The sequence below is a fragment of the Pseudorasbora parva genome, chromosome 14 (assembly GCF_024679245.1).
Source record: "Pseudorasbora parva isolate DD20220531a chromosome 14, ASM2467924v1, whole genome shotgun sequence".
Classification (NCBI taxonomy): domain Eukaryota; kingdom Metazoa; phylum Chordata; class Actinopteri; order Cypriniformes; family Gobionidae; genus Pseudorasbora; species Pseudorasbora parva.
The window spans coordinates 25,819,200-25,834,634 of record NC_090185.1 but is presented as its reverse complement, the minus strand read 5'-3'; the positions used below and the strand labels follow the sequence as shown (position 1 = coordinate 25,834,634).

Genomic DNA, 15,435 nt, shown 5'->3' with positions numbered 1-15,435 from the left:
ACCAGTGTGCGCAGACGCACGTTTGAATTTGAGTACAGGCCAGGCTTCCAATCAGATCGTTGCAGCAGATGGAATTGTCCAATCACTGAACAGGAAAGCAAACTCGAACCAATCAAATTCTAGATTTTCTTTAAAAAATCTGTACACACGCCCACAATGCAGGAAGATGATTCATGCACATTGCCGTGTTATTCAGACTGCTCAGGATTAAAATGGCCATTTGTTGCATGTTTAAAGTTGTTTTTGCGATCACGCCCTTGTCCACAGCAAGTATGTTCACCAAATAATATCCTCAAAATGAAACAATTTGACGAGACTGCAAAACTTATTTGCAGCAGGCAGCTATTATAGTGTTACAATGCTGTCTGTTTACATTTTGTTTTTCATTTTTCTTAAGTAGGCTTTTTTAATTTTTAGGTTTTTCTAATATTTAGTTATTTATCTCTAGAGTATTTAACATTTAAAAAACTGGAGATGTATACTTATATAATATTGTAGGCATTTGATTTATGTTATTATATTTTAGTTTTGGGCAATTCATTAATCGCATCCAAAATAAAAGTTTGCCCAAAAATGAAAATTCTGTCATCATTTACTCGCCCTCAGATTGTTCCAAACCTTTGTTAGGTTGAACACGGGAAGATATTTTGAAGACTGAGGGGAACTGAATTGTTTTGGGGCACCATTGACTTCCATAGTATTTGTTTCCCCATAGTAAGTCAATGGTGCCCCAAAGTGTGGTGGTTAGAAATGACAGGTGGTTAGAAATGTTCTTCAAAATATCTATTGTGTTCAGCAGAACAAATACATTTATACTGGTTTGAATCAACTTGAGGGTGAGTAAATGAATACAGAATTTTTGGGTGAACTATCCCTTTAATATTCAATGATTTATTCAATGATTCCTCACTATTTTCATTAAAAAAATGAAGTCTAAAAAACACATTAAAGTATTGACATGGCTTTAAAGTCAAATGAACTGGGTGCTTATACACTAACCAGAAGGCAGTGTACATTCTTACCCATGAATCCCGGCAGATGGCACGGTCTACTTTGCATTAAATCAACCCTAAGAGCTTTTTGAGAGAAGTCATTAGACTTAAGTGGATGGAAGGCCTTGATTGCAAGAGGGTGAAAAGTAGCATTCTGTCTGTCGTCGCTTACTTAATATCCAATGTACTCATCACCTGCTGATTAATATTCAGACAGCATTCCTGATGGCCTCTCTCTGTTCAAGTCTTCACCAATCCCCAGAGGCCTCTTTGTATTGAGGATACAGAGAGTTGCGCCTCATTGGTGCGTATGTGAATGAGAGCATGCTAGACTCAGAGAGCCTCAAACACACACACACACACACACACACACACACACCGGAGGATGCTTGAGGAACACACCGTGATCATGTCAGCTTGCCCACTATCACAATGACATCTAACTATGGATATGGATCTTACGGTTTTGGGTTCAGCGTGGCTCAGATTAGTTGCATGTGTCTTGTTTCTTCTTCTGCAGTGGACAGAAAGTAAGTAGTCCAGCCTGTTGCTTTTATCCAGGAATGACGTAATTGTTTGTCCACTTGTTGAATATTGTAGTGTCAAAGAGTTAAGATTTACTCATGAGATGTGAGATATGCTGTTGGTTATTTTATATTTCCTTGTTGTTTAAGTTGTATTTTAAACATTATCATGCCAACTGATTTTAGTAGGCCTACATTTTCTAACAATCAGGTGTTTTTTTATTTTTTTTTACATTTTATCTTTTCAAGTCTTTTAAACACTTAATGATGGTTTATACTTTTGTGTATGCTTGTGTGGGTGTGTGTGTTCTTCTTATATGGATGAAAAAGCCAGTAGGTTGATATTATTCCCGCTTGCTTTGATACGACTCTGGATGAGTGTGGTCAAAGGTATCATAACCCTGGACGCATCGGCCGCAGTGGCACTTAAGAACATAAAAGGCTTTGCTTCAAAGACACTTAGAAACAGAGCTGTGCTTTTCATTTTCTAGACACATTTAAAAGGTTTATGGCTCGCTTTCATCACAAGCAAAAAAGGCACAGGCACTTAAACGTGTGCATTTTTACCGTTGTTTAACATTTGAGTTTGATGCTGTTTATTAGGAGGATTACAGAGCTGTGTTTGTATGACATATGGTTTGACGTTGTGTGTTTGGGATAGTGTGTGTGGGCTCACGCTGAGCTCTGGTCTAGACTTCCAATAAGCTGATCTCACAGAAATCCCCCCAAAATTTGGGTCCCAAAACCAGCTGGTCAATAACTTGAAATATAGGCTACCCTTGATTTGAAGGTGGAAGTTAACGCTCAAAAGTTACTGCACAGCTTTTTAAATCCTTAAGACTTTTTAATCGCAATGAACGTACATATCAGCAAATTTCCTCTCTGTGGACCTTGAATGCAAACGAGGGGCAATCCTGATTGCGACATTGCCAAATTACGCTCACGATTGCTTGCGCTATTAGCCTTTGTCTCAATGCACAGTCTGTAATAAAAAAAAACATTGCAGACTGCAGGGTTTGAATGGGGCTTCTAGACACCCCCTTAAATGACTGACTTATGTCTATTGCCGGTTACCATGGCAACCCCTGCAAAAGGAAAGCTGGATGTGTGGAATTTGTTGCTATGGGGACATAATTTGATGCTTTGTTGAGCCTCCAAAGTTTGCAAACGTCCTTGCGCAGCGAGCGCCGTGAATAGGGCTGTCACAGAGGTTAAGCCGTTTTTTGGATAGATAACAGAGCATTGTTTCCTCTGGCATTTCCGAGAATGACCTGCTGAATACTGGATGGAGGACAGGAGGAGGCTTTTATGTATGTGCTTTATCTAAAGCTGTGCAGGCCCTGCGTTGTGTAGATGTGGCCAGTCAGGTGTACATTATTTCAAGTCCCCATGAAATAATGATGTTTTTTGGCTTTTTGTATGAATATGTTATCATTACTGTTAAGCTAGTGTGCTCCTAACCAATGACAAAATTAGCAAAATTAGAAGATATATCATTCACAGTCTCTCACTTCAGCTAATATGGATCAAAGGTTTTGATGACATCATTCTGCACTTCAGCTTCTCATCAGATGTTCTGTCCAGTCAAATGCTCTCTAGAAACTAAAGCATTTCGCCCCCTTAATAGACACTGAAGCTGCGGCTGAAATTGGTTATTTGTTAAAAAATGGCACATTGTGCACTATATAGGGATAGGGAACGAAATATGCTTTCCATTGGGGCGAATGAAGTTTAGTTTCACATTAGTGTCTCACATACACACACACAGTCTGCTTTGGTCCAGAGACACATGCTGCACCCCAATTCGGAGGCTGCATCCTTCGAAGGGCGATTGCGTCATCGCTGCGTGCGGAAGGCTGTCCCAATTAGAAGGCTCGTTCAAATGCAGCTTTTTTCCGTAAAATGAAGGATACGACAGATGGTTCCTTCGCGCACTTGGCTACCCCAGCTAGAATTCATTGTGTGCCAATGACGACTGGATTTTTTTGTGAGAAATTGGAAGTACTGGGTTTCAGCTTACTCAATTTTTAATGAAACTAATAAAAAATAAAAAAAGAATAATAATAATAATAATAATGATAATAATAATAATAATAATAATAATATATATATATATATATATATATATATATATATATATATATATATATATATATATATATATATATATATATATATATATATATATATATACTTTTAAAGCTTTTTGATTATATTTAGTTTATAGACTACTCTTTTGTATACAGAAATGGACCATGGTGAACATATTTAAGACAGTAGACAGTTTAATAAGTCTAGTACAAATTTTACTTTTACTCATCAACAGCAGCTGTCACAGTTGCTATGCGACAAGAGCAATCCTCTGTAGGCGAGATCGTCCCATTTAACAATGCTCAGTCCAACCTTTGCGTCCTTCGGAGGCATGGCTTTTGAATTGGGACAAAGCCATGATAGCACAAAGCTTATTAAATGTGTGAGCCTGTGCATACTAAAACGTATACGACCCATGTGAATTCTGCACAGAATGATATTAGACTATTAAATTGTTAGAGATTTGGAGGAAACTGCGGCTTTAACGAGCTCAACGGCTCTGCCGAGCTGTGATATAAACAAAGCGCAATTGGGTATTAAAAAAGGAGGAGGGGCTGTTCGATTTGTCCTGCCCTGTCTTCCTGTTTCAGAGGAAACTAGATTTAAAAAAATTGTTGAGACAAACTTTAAATTGGCTTGAGAAAGCCGGACCAGAAAGTTAGGAAAAGTTTAAAAAATTTAAACTTTGAAGAGTTTCGGTTTAAAGTTTGATGGTTGGAAGTCAATACAGTCGATAGATAGATAGATAGATAGATAGATAGATAGATAGATAGATAGATAGATAGATAGATAGATAGATAGATAGATAGATAGATAGATAGATAGATAGATAGATAGATAGATAGATAGATAGATAGATAGATAGATAGATAGATAGATAGATAGATAGATAGATAGATAGATTAGTGTAAGTACAAAAACATGAATGAGATAAAATTATATTTTGTCAGTGTACTGTTCAATAAAGACATCATTTGAGAAGTAGTTACTATGCTATAAGTGATTTATTTTAGCAAGCAAGCATTTATTTATCACACTCTGGCAATAACTTATCAAACTTTTTTGGCTACAGAAAAGCTGTGAAAATGTGTAAAAAGACACACTTTTAAGACCACACAAACTTTTTCACTGTATTGCACCTGATACAGATGTTAGTTTTATCAAGCGGATAACTGACTGCATGAAGTTAAAGTGCTTCCTCAGGCTCCGGCTTCTGTTTTAGCAATGGTCAGCTCTCATTAAAGGGGTCCAGCAACCACAGCTCTCCTCAGATGGGACTAACAGGTTAATCCTATAGTCACATAAACCCTGTGATCTGATTAGGGGTGCTCAAAGCTCAAACACAATCACAGATATACACTACACAGCACGAGATCATCAACACGATTCTAACATGCTGCAGACAAAGATGTTCAATTCAAGGGGTTTCTCCTGCAGTCTGTGTAATTGAACAAGAATTGTACCTTGTTTGCAGTATGGATATTATCATTTGGCGCATGTGATTATCAAATCCTGCACAAATCCCCCAATTTCACAAGTGGAAGAATCACCATTACCACAGTGGTTCTTACAGTGACTATTTTAGGATGGGCCAAGCACAATACAGGCCCATCACCTGATGTTTGATTGGCTCTTAAGTCCAGTTGGCTCATTAGCCGATTCATCTAATGCTTATTGGCCTTTTGTTTCAAAGCTTGTTGGCCGTATGTTATGTTTGAAAGGCATACAAGGGCAGCGCCGCACAATAAATACAACAGCACTAGCATCCTGTTGAGCTTCTTAGTTTAAAGAGTGACACCCACAACCATGTAAAGACAAAAATGGATAGATTTATAATAATAAATTATCTTACTGTGTGAAAGCAAGAATTGCTTGGAAGAGCAATTCAATTATTTAATATACCTCTGATTGTGTTTGGGTGAAAGAAGAATGTCATATACACCTAGGATGGCTTGTTGGGGAGTAAATCATGGGCTTATTACATTTTTTGGGTGAACTATCACTTTAAAGGAACACACTGAGTTTTTGGGAGTTTAGCTTATTCACCGTATCACCGTTATTCACCGATAAGTCCATACCATCCTCATCTCTGTGTGTGCCATAACTCTGTCTGACTGCTAGCCTATATAGCTTAGCGCAAAGATGGCTCCATCTAGCTTACTGCACAATAAGAGACAAAATAACATTTTCATATTTACATGTTGGGATGTGTACAGTTACATCGTGTACTAAGAACGACTGAAAATGAAAAGTTTATGGCTAGGGACTATACTCTCATTCCTGCGTAATAATCCATGAACTTTGGGTGCAGCGGCACACTACCACACAGCGCCGGAAAATAGCCTAACTTCTGTCAACATAACCAATGTGACAACCTGCTTTATTTTGTCTTTATTTTGTTGGCTTTATTTTGTCTCTTATTGAGCAGTAGGCTAGATAGAGCCGGTCCTTGTGCTAAGCTAGGCTAGCGGTGGGTGTTTCATACAAAGTTATGGCACACACGGAGATGAGAATGGTATGTTTGGACTTATTTAACTCTTGGGGATACGGTGAATAAGCTAAAGTCCCAAAAAGCTGCCGTGTTTTTTTTAAAGGGATAGTTCACCCAAAATTAAAAATGTGATGTTTATCTGCTTCCAGGGCATTCAAGATATAGGTGTGTTTGTTTCTTCAGTAAAACACAAATGAAGATTTTTAACTCCAGCCATTGCTGTATAATCCATGTCAGTGGGGTGTATGTCTATGACAGCCACTATGAGAGTAAAAAACACATAGACATACAAGTCCATATTAAACCCTGTGGCTCGTGGCGACACATTGATGTCTTAAGACACGAAACAATCAGTTTGTGTGAGAAACCCAACAGTATTTATACAATTTTTGACCTCAAATACAACACTATGTACATCATCCGTCCCTGCGCCATCACTGCCTGTAAGTGAGGTCAAATTACACAAAATGGCGTAGAGATACGTGCAAGAGATTACTTTCACTGCTTGTATCCCATTGAGATACGCCCTTGCCGGAAGTGATGGCATGGTCGCTGCTTTTATACATAGTGTTGTATTTGAGGTAAAAATGTATAAAAATACAGTTCTGTTTCTCATAACAAATGATTGTTAAGACATCAATGTGCCATCACGAGCCACAGGGTTTAATATGGATTTGTATGTCTGTGATTTTTTTTTTTTTTTTCATAGAAAACACCCCATTGACATGCATTATACGGCAACGGTTGAAGTAAAAAAATCTTCATTTGTGTTCTACTGAAGAAACAAACACACATCTTGGATGCCCTGGGGTTAAGCAGATAAACATTACATTTTCATTTTTGGTTGAACTATGCCTTTAGGAACTTATTACAGAAAGGTACAGAGCTTTTAGTGAAGTCAAATGGTTCTATGGCACTGCTGTGAACCACCATTTTGGAACATTTAAGAGTGTAACAGTTTCCGTCCAGCATAGGGAAGCAGACAACTTTCAGTGAAGGTGAAAGTGTTTCTTTTTTCTTTTTGCAAATCCTTGTAGGTTTAACACTTCTCAAGACCTCAACGTTCTGCCTGGACAAGCCTTGCCAAAACAGGGCAGAGTGCAGGGAAGCCCCGTCTGACTTCCTGTGCCAGTGTCAGTCGCCTGTGCCAGCCCTGCACCGCACACATTGCGATTCTTCCAGTGCTCTCTGCCAACTGTCCGTCTGCCAGGGCAATGCGACGTGTCAGCCCTCCGGCGCCCACCCGGGGGAACTAGTTTGCCAGTGTGAGCCCGGCTTGTTGGGACAGGACTGTCATTCCAGTGCCCAGCTCTGCGCTCAGGGGCTGTGCGGGGACAGTGTCCGCTGTTTGGCAGTGCAAGACAGGACACCGGGGTATGCATGCATCTGTCAAGAGGGTTACACCGGGAGTTCTTGCGAGAAAGAGGTGGACCAATGCTCCCCGAACCCCTGCCGCAACCGCGCCATCTGCCGCAGCAGAAGGGACGGCCCCACCTGCTTCTGCGTGCCGGGGTTCCAGGGCAAGCGCTGCGAGATCGAGGTAAATGAATGCGTGTCGTGGCCCTGCAGGAACGGAGCCACCTGTGAGGACAAGATCGGGCACTACATCTGTCTCTGCAGACCTGGATACACGGGTGAGTGAAAGGAGGGAGGGTCTGGTGCACTGTTGCCCTGTGTGACTCACCTGTTAGACTGACATGTGGAACGTCTCAACTAATGCCAAATGTAGCCACTGCCATCTTGTGGCTGAATGATGATATTGCACTCGGAAATGCAACATTAGTTTTATGAAGGACCACTGCACTGATACATGTAAAGATCTCTTAATATAGCTAATAAGAGAGGTTATCAAGTATGTTAACCCTATAGTGGGTTATGCTGTCGTCTCTAAGTTGCCACAAAAATTAGTTTGAACCGAAGTCCAAGGGAAAACAAGTGTTGTTCAATTGAACTTTTGACAACCTCCTCATGTGACAACAAGCCCTGGTCACTTTAAACAAGTGATGTTAATCCTCACAGTTCAAATCCGCCTAAAAACATTTTTGGTCAAGTTACGGAAAAGCTGTAGGCAGAATATAAATTACCCTAAAGACTGGCTGGAAGCTTCCAGTTACAGTCTGTTTGATCCAGGATGAGGCCTGTCCAGATGGCATGTGTAATAAGCCATGCAGAGATCTCGACAAAAAGCGGATCGGCATCTTTGCGCTCAACGCCACTGTCTCTGATGTTCCAGGTAGCAGCTGTGAGGTTGAGATTGATGAGTGTCAATCACAGCCCTGTCTTCACGGCGCCAGTTGCCATGACCACATCAATGGCTTCTCGTGTACCTGCCTGGCGGGCTTCCAGGGGGAACGCTGTGAAACCAACATTGATGAATGCAGTGACCAGCCATGCCAAAACGGGGCTCTGTGTGTGGATGAAATCAATAGGTACAATAAATATATGTTAAAATTTTGGTATTTTTATAACAGGTCTTCCTTCAGGAAACAATTGATCATTTTCAATCAATCTGTCCTGGATTAATCACACTGAGGAAAAGGAAAAAATGTGGGTTACACTTTATTTTAAGGTGACGTAGTTACATTGTACTTACTCAAATACGTACAGAGTAATATTAATGAACTACTTGTAGTTAGGTTTAGGGTTATTTATTTGTAATTATGCATAAATTACTGTTATTACTATAGTAAGTACATGTAGTAACGTGTAACTACGTCATCTTAAAATAACGTGTTACCAGAATTTGAAATTATGTTTTGCATAAAGAAAATTAGTTTTTGTTCTAATAAACATTTTCTGATGATTAAAAGGATGACAGTTAAATATTCCCCTCAAATTTGCACACAGAAAAAATATATATCATATATAATTTACATTTTAATGTGTACATTCAATTTTAATTTGTATACATGATGGCAGTATTTGTTCTTTTAATTTTAAACTGTTGCAATGCAAAACTCTTTATGGTCCAAAATGGGTTTCATTTTCTTAATGCAAAATATAATCACTTTCTTTTCAATATTGGGGGGACATGTTTATGTGAGATCCACAATATTTAACTTACAGAGACGAACGCACAGAGTAGCATTATAACATAAAACGGCAATGCGTTTCCCCACATTCGCATGACCAGAAGAAGCAGAATCGGTCATCTACGGCATAATAAAAGAGCAGCGAAATCAAGGCGTCATCAAGCTACACCTTTGTTTGAATACTCGAACTCTATTGAAAAATTACATATTGAGCCTATTTTAATAATTATAAATATATAGTATAAATCTAATTTCTAATATATTTTTGGGGGAGCAAAACAAAGTATAGAATATACTTTTTTTATATATTACAAAATATATTTGTAAATGAAATGATAAATAAATAAAACTAGTCCCTCACAGATAGGTGTAAAACACATCCACTATATTGTTGTGTATAAAACTGTAATATGCTCATTATGTTGAATCTTTCTGTGAATGTGCTCAAAATGAGCATACCTGAAATGAAATAACCTATATTTATTTTTGAAATAATCTTATAGCTACCGCTGTGACTGCTCACAAACTAACTTTACTGGTGTTCACTGTGAGATCCCACCTCCTCCCTGCTGGTCTCAACCCTGCCTCAACGACGCCCTCTGTGAGGATGAAAAGGGGAATTACACCTGCATTTGCTGGCCAGGTGACTATAATAGAGCTCAGTTGGGTAAACTGGAATATAATATTATTAACAGATTGAATTTAGAATTTAATTTTGTGATTCTGCATTTATTTTAATTAAAAGGGTTATGTACATGATTGGTATGTATTTATACAATACTTGTAATGTTCATTCATTTGAAATCATTGTAAAGACTTTAAATAAACTAGGCAAACTTGGACACAAAACACCAAAAGACTGTCCTCATATCTACTCTGTACCAGGGTTTGAGGGTCGTAACTGTGAGACAGATGTCAGCGAGTGTGATAGCAGTCCCTGTCTGAATGAAGGCACTTGCATTGAGCGCTCTTGGAAGACACTTTATGGCACAGAGTCCCTGCTTCCTACACGATACAACCCCAGGCATGCTTCTGGCTTCATCTGCGAGTGTCCACCAGGATTTTCAGGTATTTGCAGACTCACAGCACCATTTAAACTTTTGATTTAAACTTCATTTACTAAGTGTGACATTGTTTAAAAGCAGGATCATTATAAGTGATTATACTGTTAAGTGTTGACTGTAACTGTAAGTATGAAGTATAACTAAATTTTAGCATGTACATGTCTTCAGGCCAGGTCAGGACTCTTATCAAACGTGAAGTTTGGGGTAGATTGGACATTGTATGCTTGATTGTATAACTCAATAATAGCATGTTTTAGCATGCTTCTAGCATGTTTAGCACTCACTGGCATATTTTAGTATGATGCTAGTAGTGCATCAAAGTGTTAAACACCACACCTCCTGTTGCCAGTTGGTGGCGCTATTATTATAACTGAATATTGGCATGTAGATGTGCTCAGGGCAGGACTCGTATCAAACGTGAAATTTGGGGCAGATTGGGCATTGCATGCCTGAGTTACAGCAACTTTCTTTTTCATTGCATTAATAGCATGCTTTAGCACTTAGCTAAGTGTAGCTAGTATGTTTTAAAATGTTACTAGCATGTTGCACGTTAAGTTTGGGGCAGACTGGACATTACATGCCTGAGTTACAGCAACGTCCCGTTTCATTGCGTTAATAGCATGCTTTAGCACTTAGCTAAGTGTTGCTAACATGTTTCTAGCCTATTTAACACTTGCTGACACTTTTAATATATTGTTAGGAGTCCATGACCATGATAAACATGTCACGTACTGTTGCCAGCAGGTGGTGCAATAACTATAACTGAATATGGGCATGGACATGTGTTCAGGACAGGACTCAGAGTTTGGGGCAGATTGGACATTGGCCCTGTCCCAAATGGCACCCTAAACCCTCACAGTCTTCCTCTGAGTCCGCACTTTCACGACGTAATGTCGGTTTGACTGCCGGGAAGGAGTCCACTGCGTAGCTCGCACCAGTGCGGACTCGTCTGAAGTGCGTATCGAGGGCACAAAACAGCCGCTAAGGGGGCGCTCGTGAGCACCTTTCTGGGACCTAAAATGACAAAAGGGACATCCTCCGGTCTCATGGACTTAACAGACACGCGCACGCAGCGGCCATTGTAAGTCCACAAGACTGAAAGTGCCATTTGGGACAGGGCCATTGTTTGCCTGAGTTACAGCAACTTCCTGTTTCATGACGAAACATCAAATCAAATTCATGGCGAAACATCAAATCAATATTTGTCCAAATTTGGGTTAAAAAAAACCAGCGTTGTGTTGAGTGTGTACAACACTTCATTCAGCACAAATTCACTCTACTGGTTCTCTGATAAGTCTAAGTCTTAACATTTAACTGCAAAATAATTTTTACTGTTTGGATTATGCAAAAGTGTCTTTCTGCCTGAACTTCTGGTTACCAGCTTCAGGACATGAGTCAGAGGCGGAGGCTATAATTGGGCTTCGCCACTGTAAGATGCTCAGGTTGCATTAAGCTAATCCCCCGGGAGCTGGCTTTCATGGGGGCCTAGTGTTGCAGTATACAGTTTTTCTTGAAGGAATGAATGTACATTGACGGCTGTCTGTGAGGATGGCCTTTGGTATAGATGGACCCATCAAAAGGCAATGTGACTAAACAGATGTGTGGTTGCTGAATGGTAGACTTCTAATACCATGGAAGTTTTAGTTTGGATCTGGAGTGTCCTGTTGCTCATTTCAGGTAATTTTTCACAGTGTTTTTGTTATTTGAATTTTTGTTCACATTCTCAGTGAGAAATCAGTGGTGAAATCAGTTGTGTTGGAGGAAAGTGTCCTTTATTTGAAGATATGATTAAAATTGCAATGATTTTAGGTCATCTGATTGTGTAGCAAATGATCCTGGTTTCCATTGGATATATTAATGCTCCTTATTAATTTTTTATCCAGGTATTTTAAACTCATTCAGACACAAAACTCAGTTGGTATCCACTCTGGCATAAAGTTGCATGAGTGTAATGCAATCAGCTTGACATATTTGTTTTCCTGAGGGATTATTAACTAAAACATGCCTTCATTATCCCTGGAATAAGCCAGTCTTTAGTTATGTATCGTTTTCCGGCATTGGCACAAATGCAACAAATAGTTTTAAGGATAAAAACAATAGAGTCTTGTTTTATAATTACAGTTTATTCTTGGCCAACAATCTTTGTTAATGTTTACTTGTAAGAAACTTGACTGAATTCCACTCTGCGCTTTTCCCAAGGTGCCTTCTGTGAGCAAAATACTACTGCTTGTACCACCGACCCGTGTCATAATGGAGCCACATGTGAGGACTTCCGTGGCAGCTACAAATGCATCTGTCTCTCTGAAAGGGATGATGGAGTCCTCTATGGTGGCCGCAACTGTAGTGAGCCCCTGATCGGTTGCGAGGGTCACGAGTGCCAGAACGGGGCGGCCTGCATGCCCTTCCTGAGCGATGGTGTACATGGCTACAGCTGCATCTGTCAGCCAGGCTACACCGGCTCTTACTGCCAGACATCCACTGTATTCTCCTTTGAAACGATTGGAGGATCCCTGCACCTGCAGACGCCGCTGCTGGGTACTGAAACATACTTTAATATCACACTAAGCTTTCGCACAGTGCTGGAAAACACGGTACTCTTCCAGAGGGGTATCGAAGGGGTCATACTCAGCCTAGAGCTGCAGAAGACACACCTGCTTCTTGATCTTAGGAGTGACCCTCAGACAGACACAACCAGCTGGACTCTGATGCTGCCTCAGGATGTATCTGATGGCGAATGGCACACAGTAGAGGCTGTACTTGGAGAGGGTACCCTGCTGTTGCAACTGTTGGAGCCATGCCAGGATGCAGATAACTGTGGTACAACAGCCCAAGTGGATACCGGCGCCCTTGAGCTGGAGTCAGCTCTACAAAGCACCTTTGTTGGAGGATTGGACGAGGGAGGGGGCATCGGCTCCTTCATCGGCTGCATGAGGGACTTGTTTGTGGACTCGCAGCTGATGGTACCGGAGGACTGGTTGAGCAGCTCAGCGGTAAATGTTGTGCAAGGCTGCAGCCATTATGACCGATGCCTTTCTGGCCCATGCGAGAACCATGGAGAGTGTGTTAACCTTTGGCAGTTTTACCAGTGCAGATGTCTGCGACCATATGTGGGTCAAAACTGTGGTGACGGTAAGGACACCAGGGATTGACCTCCCATTAACCATGTCTACATCTACACGGGGAGCGTCCACAGCGGTGTTGCAAATGCCTTGTCTTTAACAGAGCTACGCTGTGGTTGCTTCTAGTGTAGATGCATTGATAGACTATAAATGTAAAAATATCATAGGATAAATCTTGGGAGAATCTTAATGTTTCCCCTCAGGGTCCAAGTTACAATAGTAAAGCAAGAACAGTTCTAGAAACTCTTTAAAATTTGTGTCTTCTTCCTCACTTCCTCTTCTACTATAAATGTAAAAGTTCATAAACCTTGGGATAATCTTAATGTTTCCTCTAAGGGTCCAAGTTACAATTGTAAAACAAGAACAGTTCTAGAAACTCTAAAAGAGTTGTATGTCTTCTCTTCTGTACACAGAGTATATTACTGCCAGATTTGGCCACGAAGACTCTTCAAGCTATGCTGTCTTCACCATCAACGACCAACTGGAATCAGACATGCTCTATCTGTCCATGTTCTTACGTACACGGAAGGAATCTGGTCTTTTGGTGCTGCTTGCCAACAGCACCACTGAATACTTGCGGATGTGGCTGGAAAAGGGAAAACTGACAGTCCAAGTCAATAACTTTAAGACAGTTACTGGTGAAAGTGTGGTTAATGATGGCGAGAGCCATTTCGTCAGCATCACCATCAAGACGGGTATGATAACTCTACAGGAGTCAGATCATGAGTTTGGAGCAATGGATGTTCAACCTGTTTCCGTTAACTTTGGGGATGTGATCTATGTTGGCGGGCTGCTTGATGGACAAGATTCATCTGCCTTCGGTGGGCCCTTTAAAGGGTGCTTACAAGACTTGCAGCTCAATGGGAGGAAGCTTGAGTTTTTCCCACTTGATGCTTCTGTTATGTCATACAGACCCGACCGCATGGTTGATGTTACCGAAGGCTGCCCCAGTGATGACTCTTGCTCTGTAAGTTACAGTTATATGTCATGAGCTATCAACCGCAGCAGGGCAATGATTAGGTTCTGGCAGCTATGTAGACAAAACCTGCTTACCTTATTAAGCTATTATCCTCTGGACTGGATGAACGTTTGCATTCAAGACTATGGCCATGCCAATTACGAAACAAATGCAAAAAAGATTCAGAATATGGTTGTGATCTGAGGCACTAATCCAAAAAAATATTCACTAGTTAATTTAAGTCCCTGAGCCTTTTAATTTAAATGTATTAAATATTATCAAATACTGTTGATCATCACTATTTATTTGACCTTGTATAAATAAGTGTTAATTGCAGAAATACTAAAATCTGAAAGTATTTGTAAATATATTGTCCCCTTACATAGCTTTGGTGTAATTGGCCATATTTTATTAGCAACTACTAGAGTAGCTAACTAAATTATTTAAAGGTCAGCTTGAATGTAGTATACTTTAAAACTGTAGCCTCCTAAGCTACAAGCTAATCATAATTTAAAAATAGCTTAACAAACATTTGATCTTTAAATCTTCTAAACCATTTGGAATTCATTGGATAATTTTAATGACAGTTTTGTATCTGTCACTTGTTTTTCTGTGCCAGAAAAATCCTTGCCAGAATGGTGGCATGTGCTTCTCTCTATGGGACAACTTTGCGTGCAACTGCCCTCCTAACACAGCAGGGCAGCACTGCGAAGAGGTGAGCTGGTGTGAACTCACCCCCTGCCCACCACAAGCAACATGCCGGGCCCTCAACCAGGGTTATGAATGTGAGTATTTTAGAACATGTGATCTCAGATGTATAAAACACAGTACTTAAGCAGTATTTGATTACCTTAGATTTTGAAGCCCAACAAAGCGCTTTACTTCAAAAGGCCATTATTAACCCCCTGGAGCCGTATGGATTACTTTTATGGTGGATGGATGTGCTTTTTTAGGCTTCAAAATCTAAGGTACCATTCACTCCCATTATAAAGCTTGGAAGAGTCACAATATTTTTTAATATAATTCAAAATGTGTTGAAAGAAGTAATTTGTATACATTTAAAATGGAGTAAAATATGGGATAATTTTTGGGTGAACTAACCCTTTAAGTAGCAGGCTAAGAGACTTATGTGTTATGTAAACTACATCTGCCTTTATTCTACAC

General features: G+C 40.0%; 1 protein-coding gene across 4 annotated transcripts in view; it reads left to right on the top strand.

Annotated features, from left to right (window-relative positions):
• The first annotated feature begins 1,378 nt into the window (after window positions 1-1,378).
• The window catches only part of crb1 (crumbs cell polarity complex component 1), a 29,783-nt gene continuing 15,726 nt past the window's right edge, over window positions 1,379-15,435 (top strand). For 3 of the 4 annotated variants that reach the window (XR_010897898.1, XM_067416079.1, XM_067416080.1), the window contains exons 1-8: window positions 1,379-1,522; window positions 7,136-7,732; window positions 8,332-8,527; window positions 9,634-9,773; window positions 10,016-10,198; window positions 12,394-13,323; window positions 13,727-14,280; window positions 14,891-15,056. Coding sequence is in view for 3 of the 4 variants with exons in the window: in XM_067416079.1 (XP_067272180.1) it covers window positions 1,438-1,522; window positions 7,136-7,732; window positions 8,332-8,527; window positions 9,634-9,773; window positions 10,016-10,198; window positions 12,394-13,323; window positions 13,727-14,280; window positions 14,891-15,056 (2,851 nt within the window). In the remaining variant the exon portion in view is untranslated. The remainder of the gene's footprint in view (window positions 1,523-7,135; window positions 7,733-8,331; window positions 8,528-9,633; window positions 9,774-10,015; window positions 10,199-12,393; window positions 13,324-13,726; window positions 14,281-14,890; window positions 15,057-15,435) is intronic. The other variant, XM_067416081.1, reaches the window with a different exon arrangement.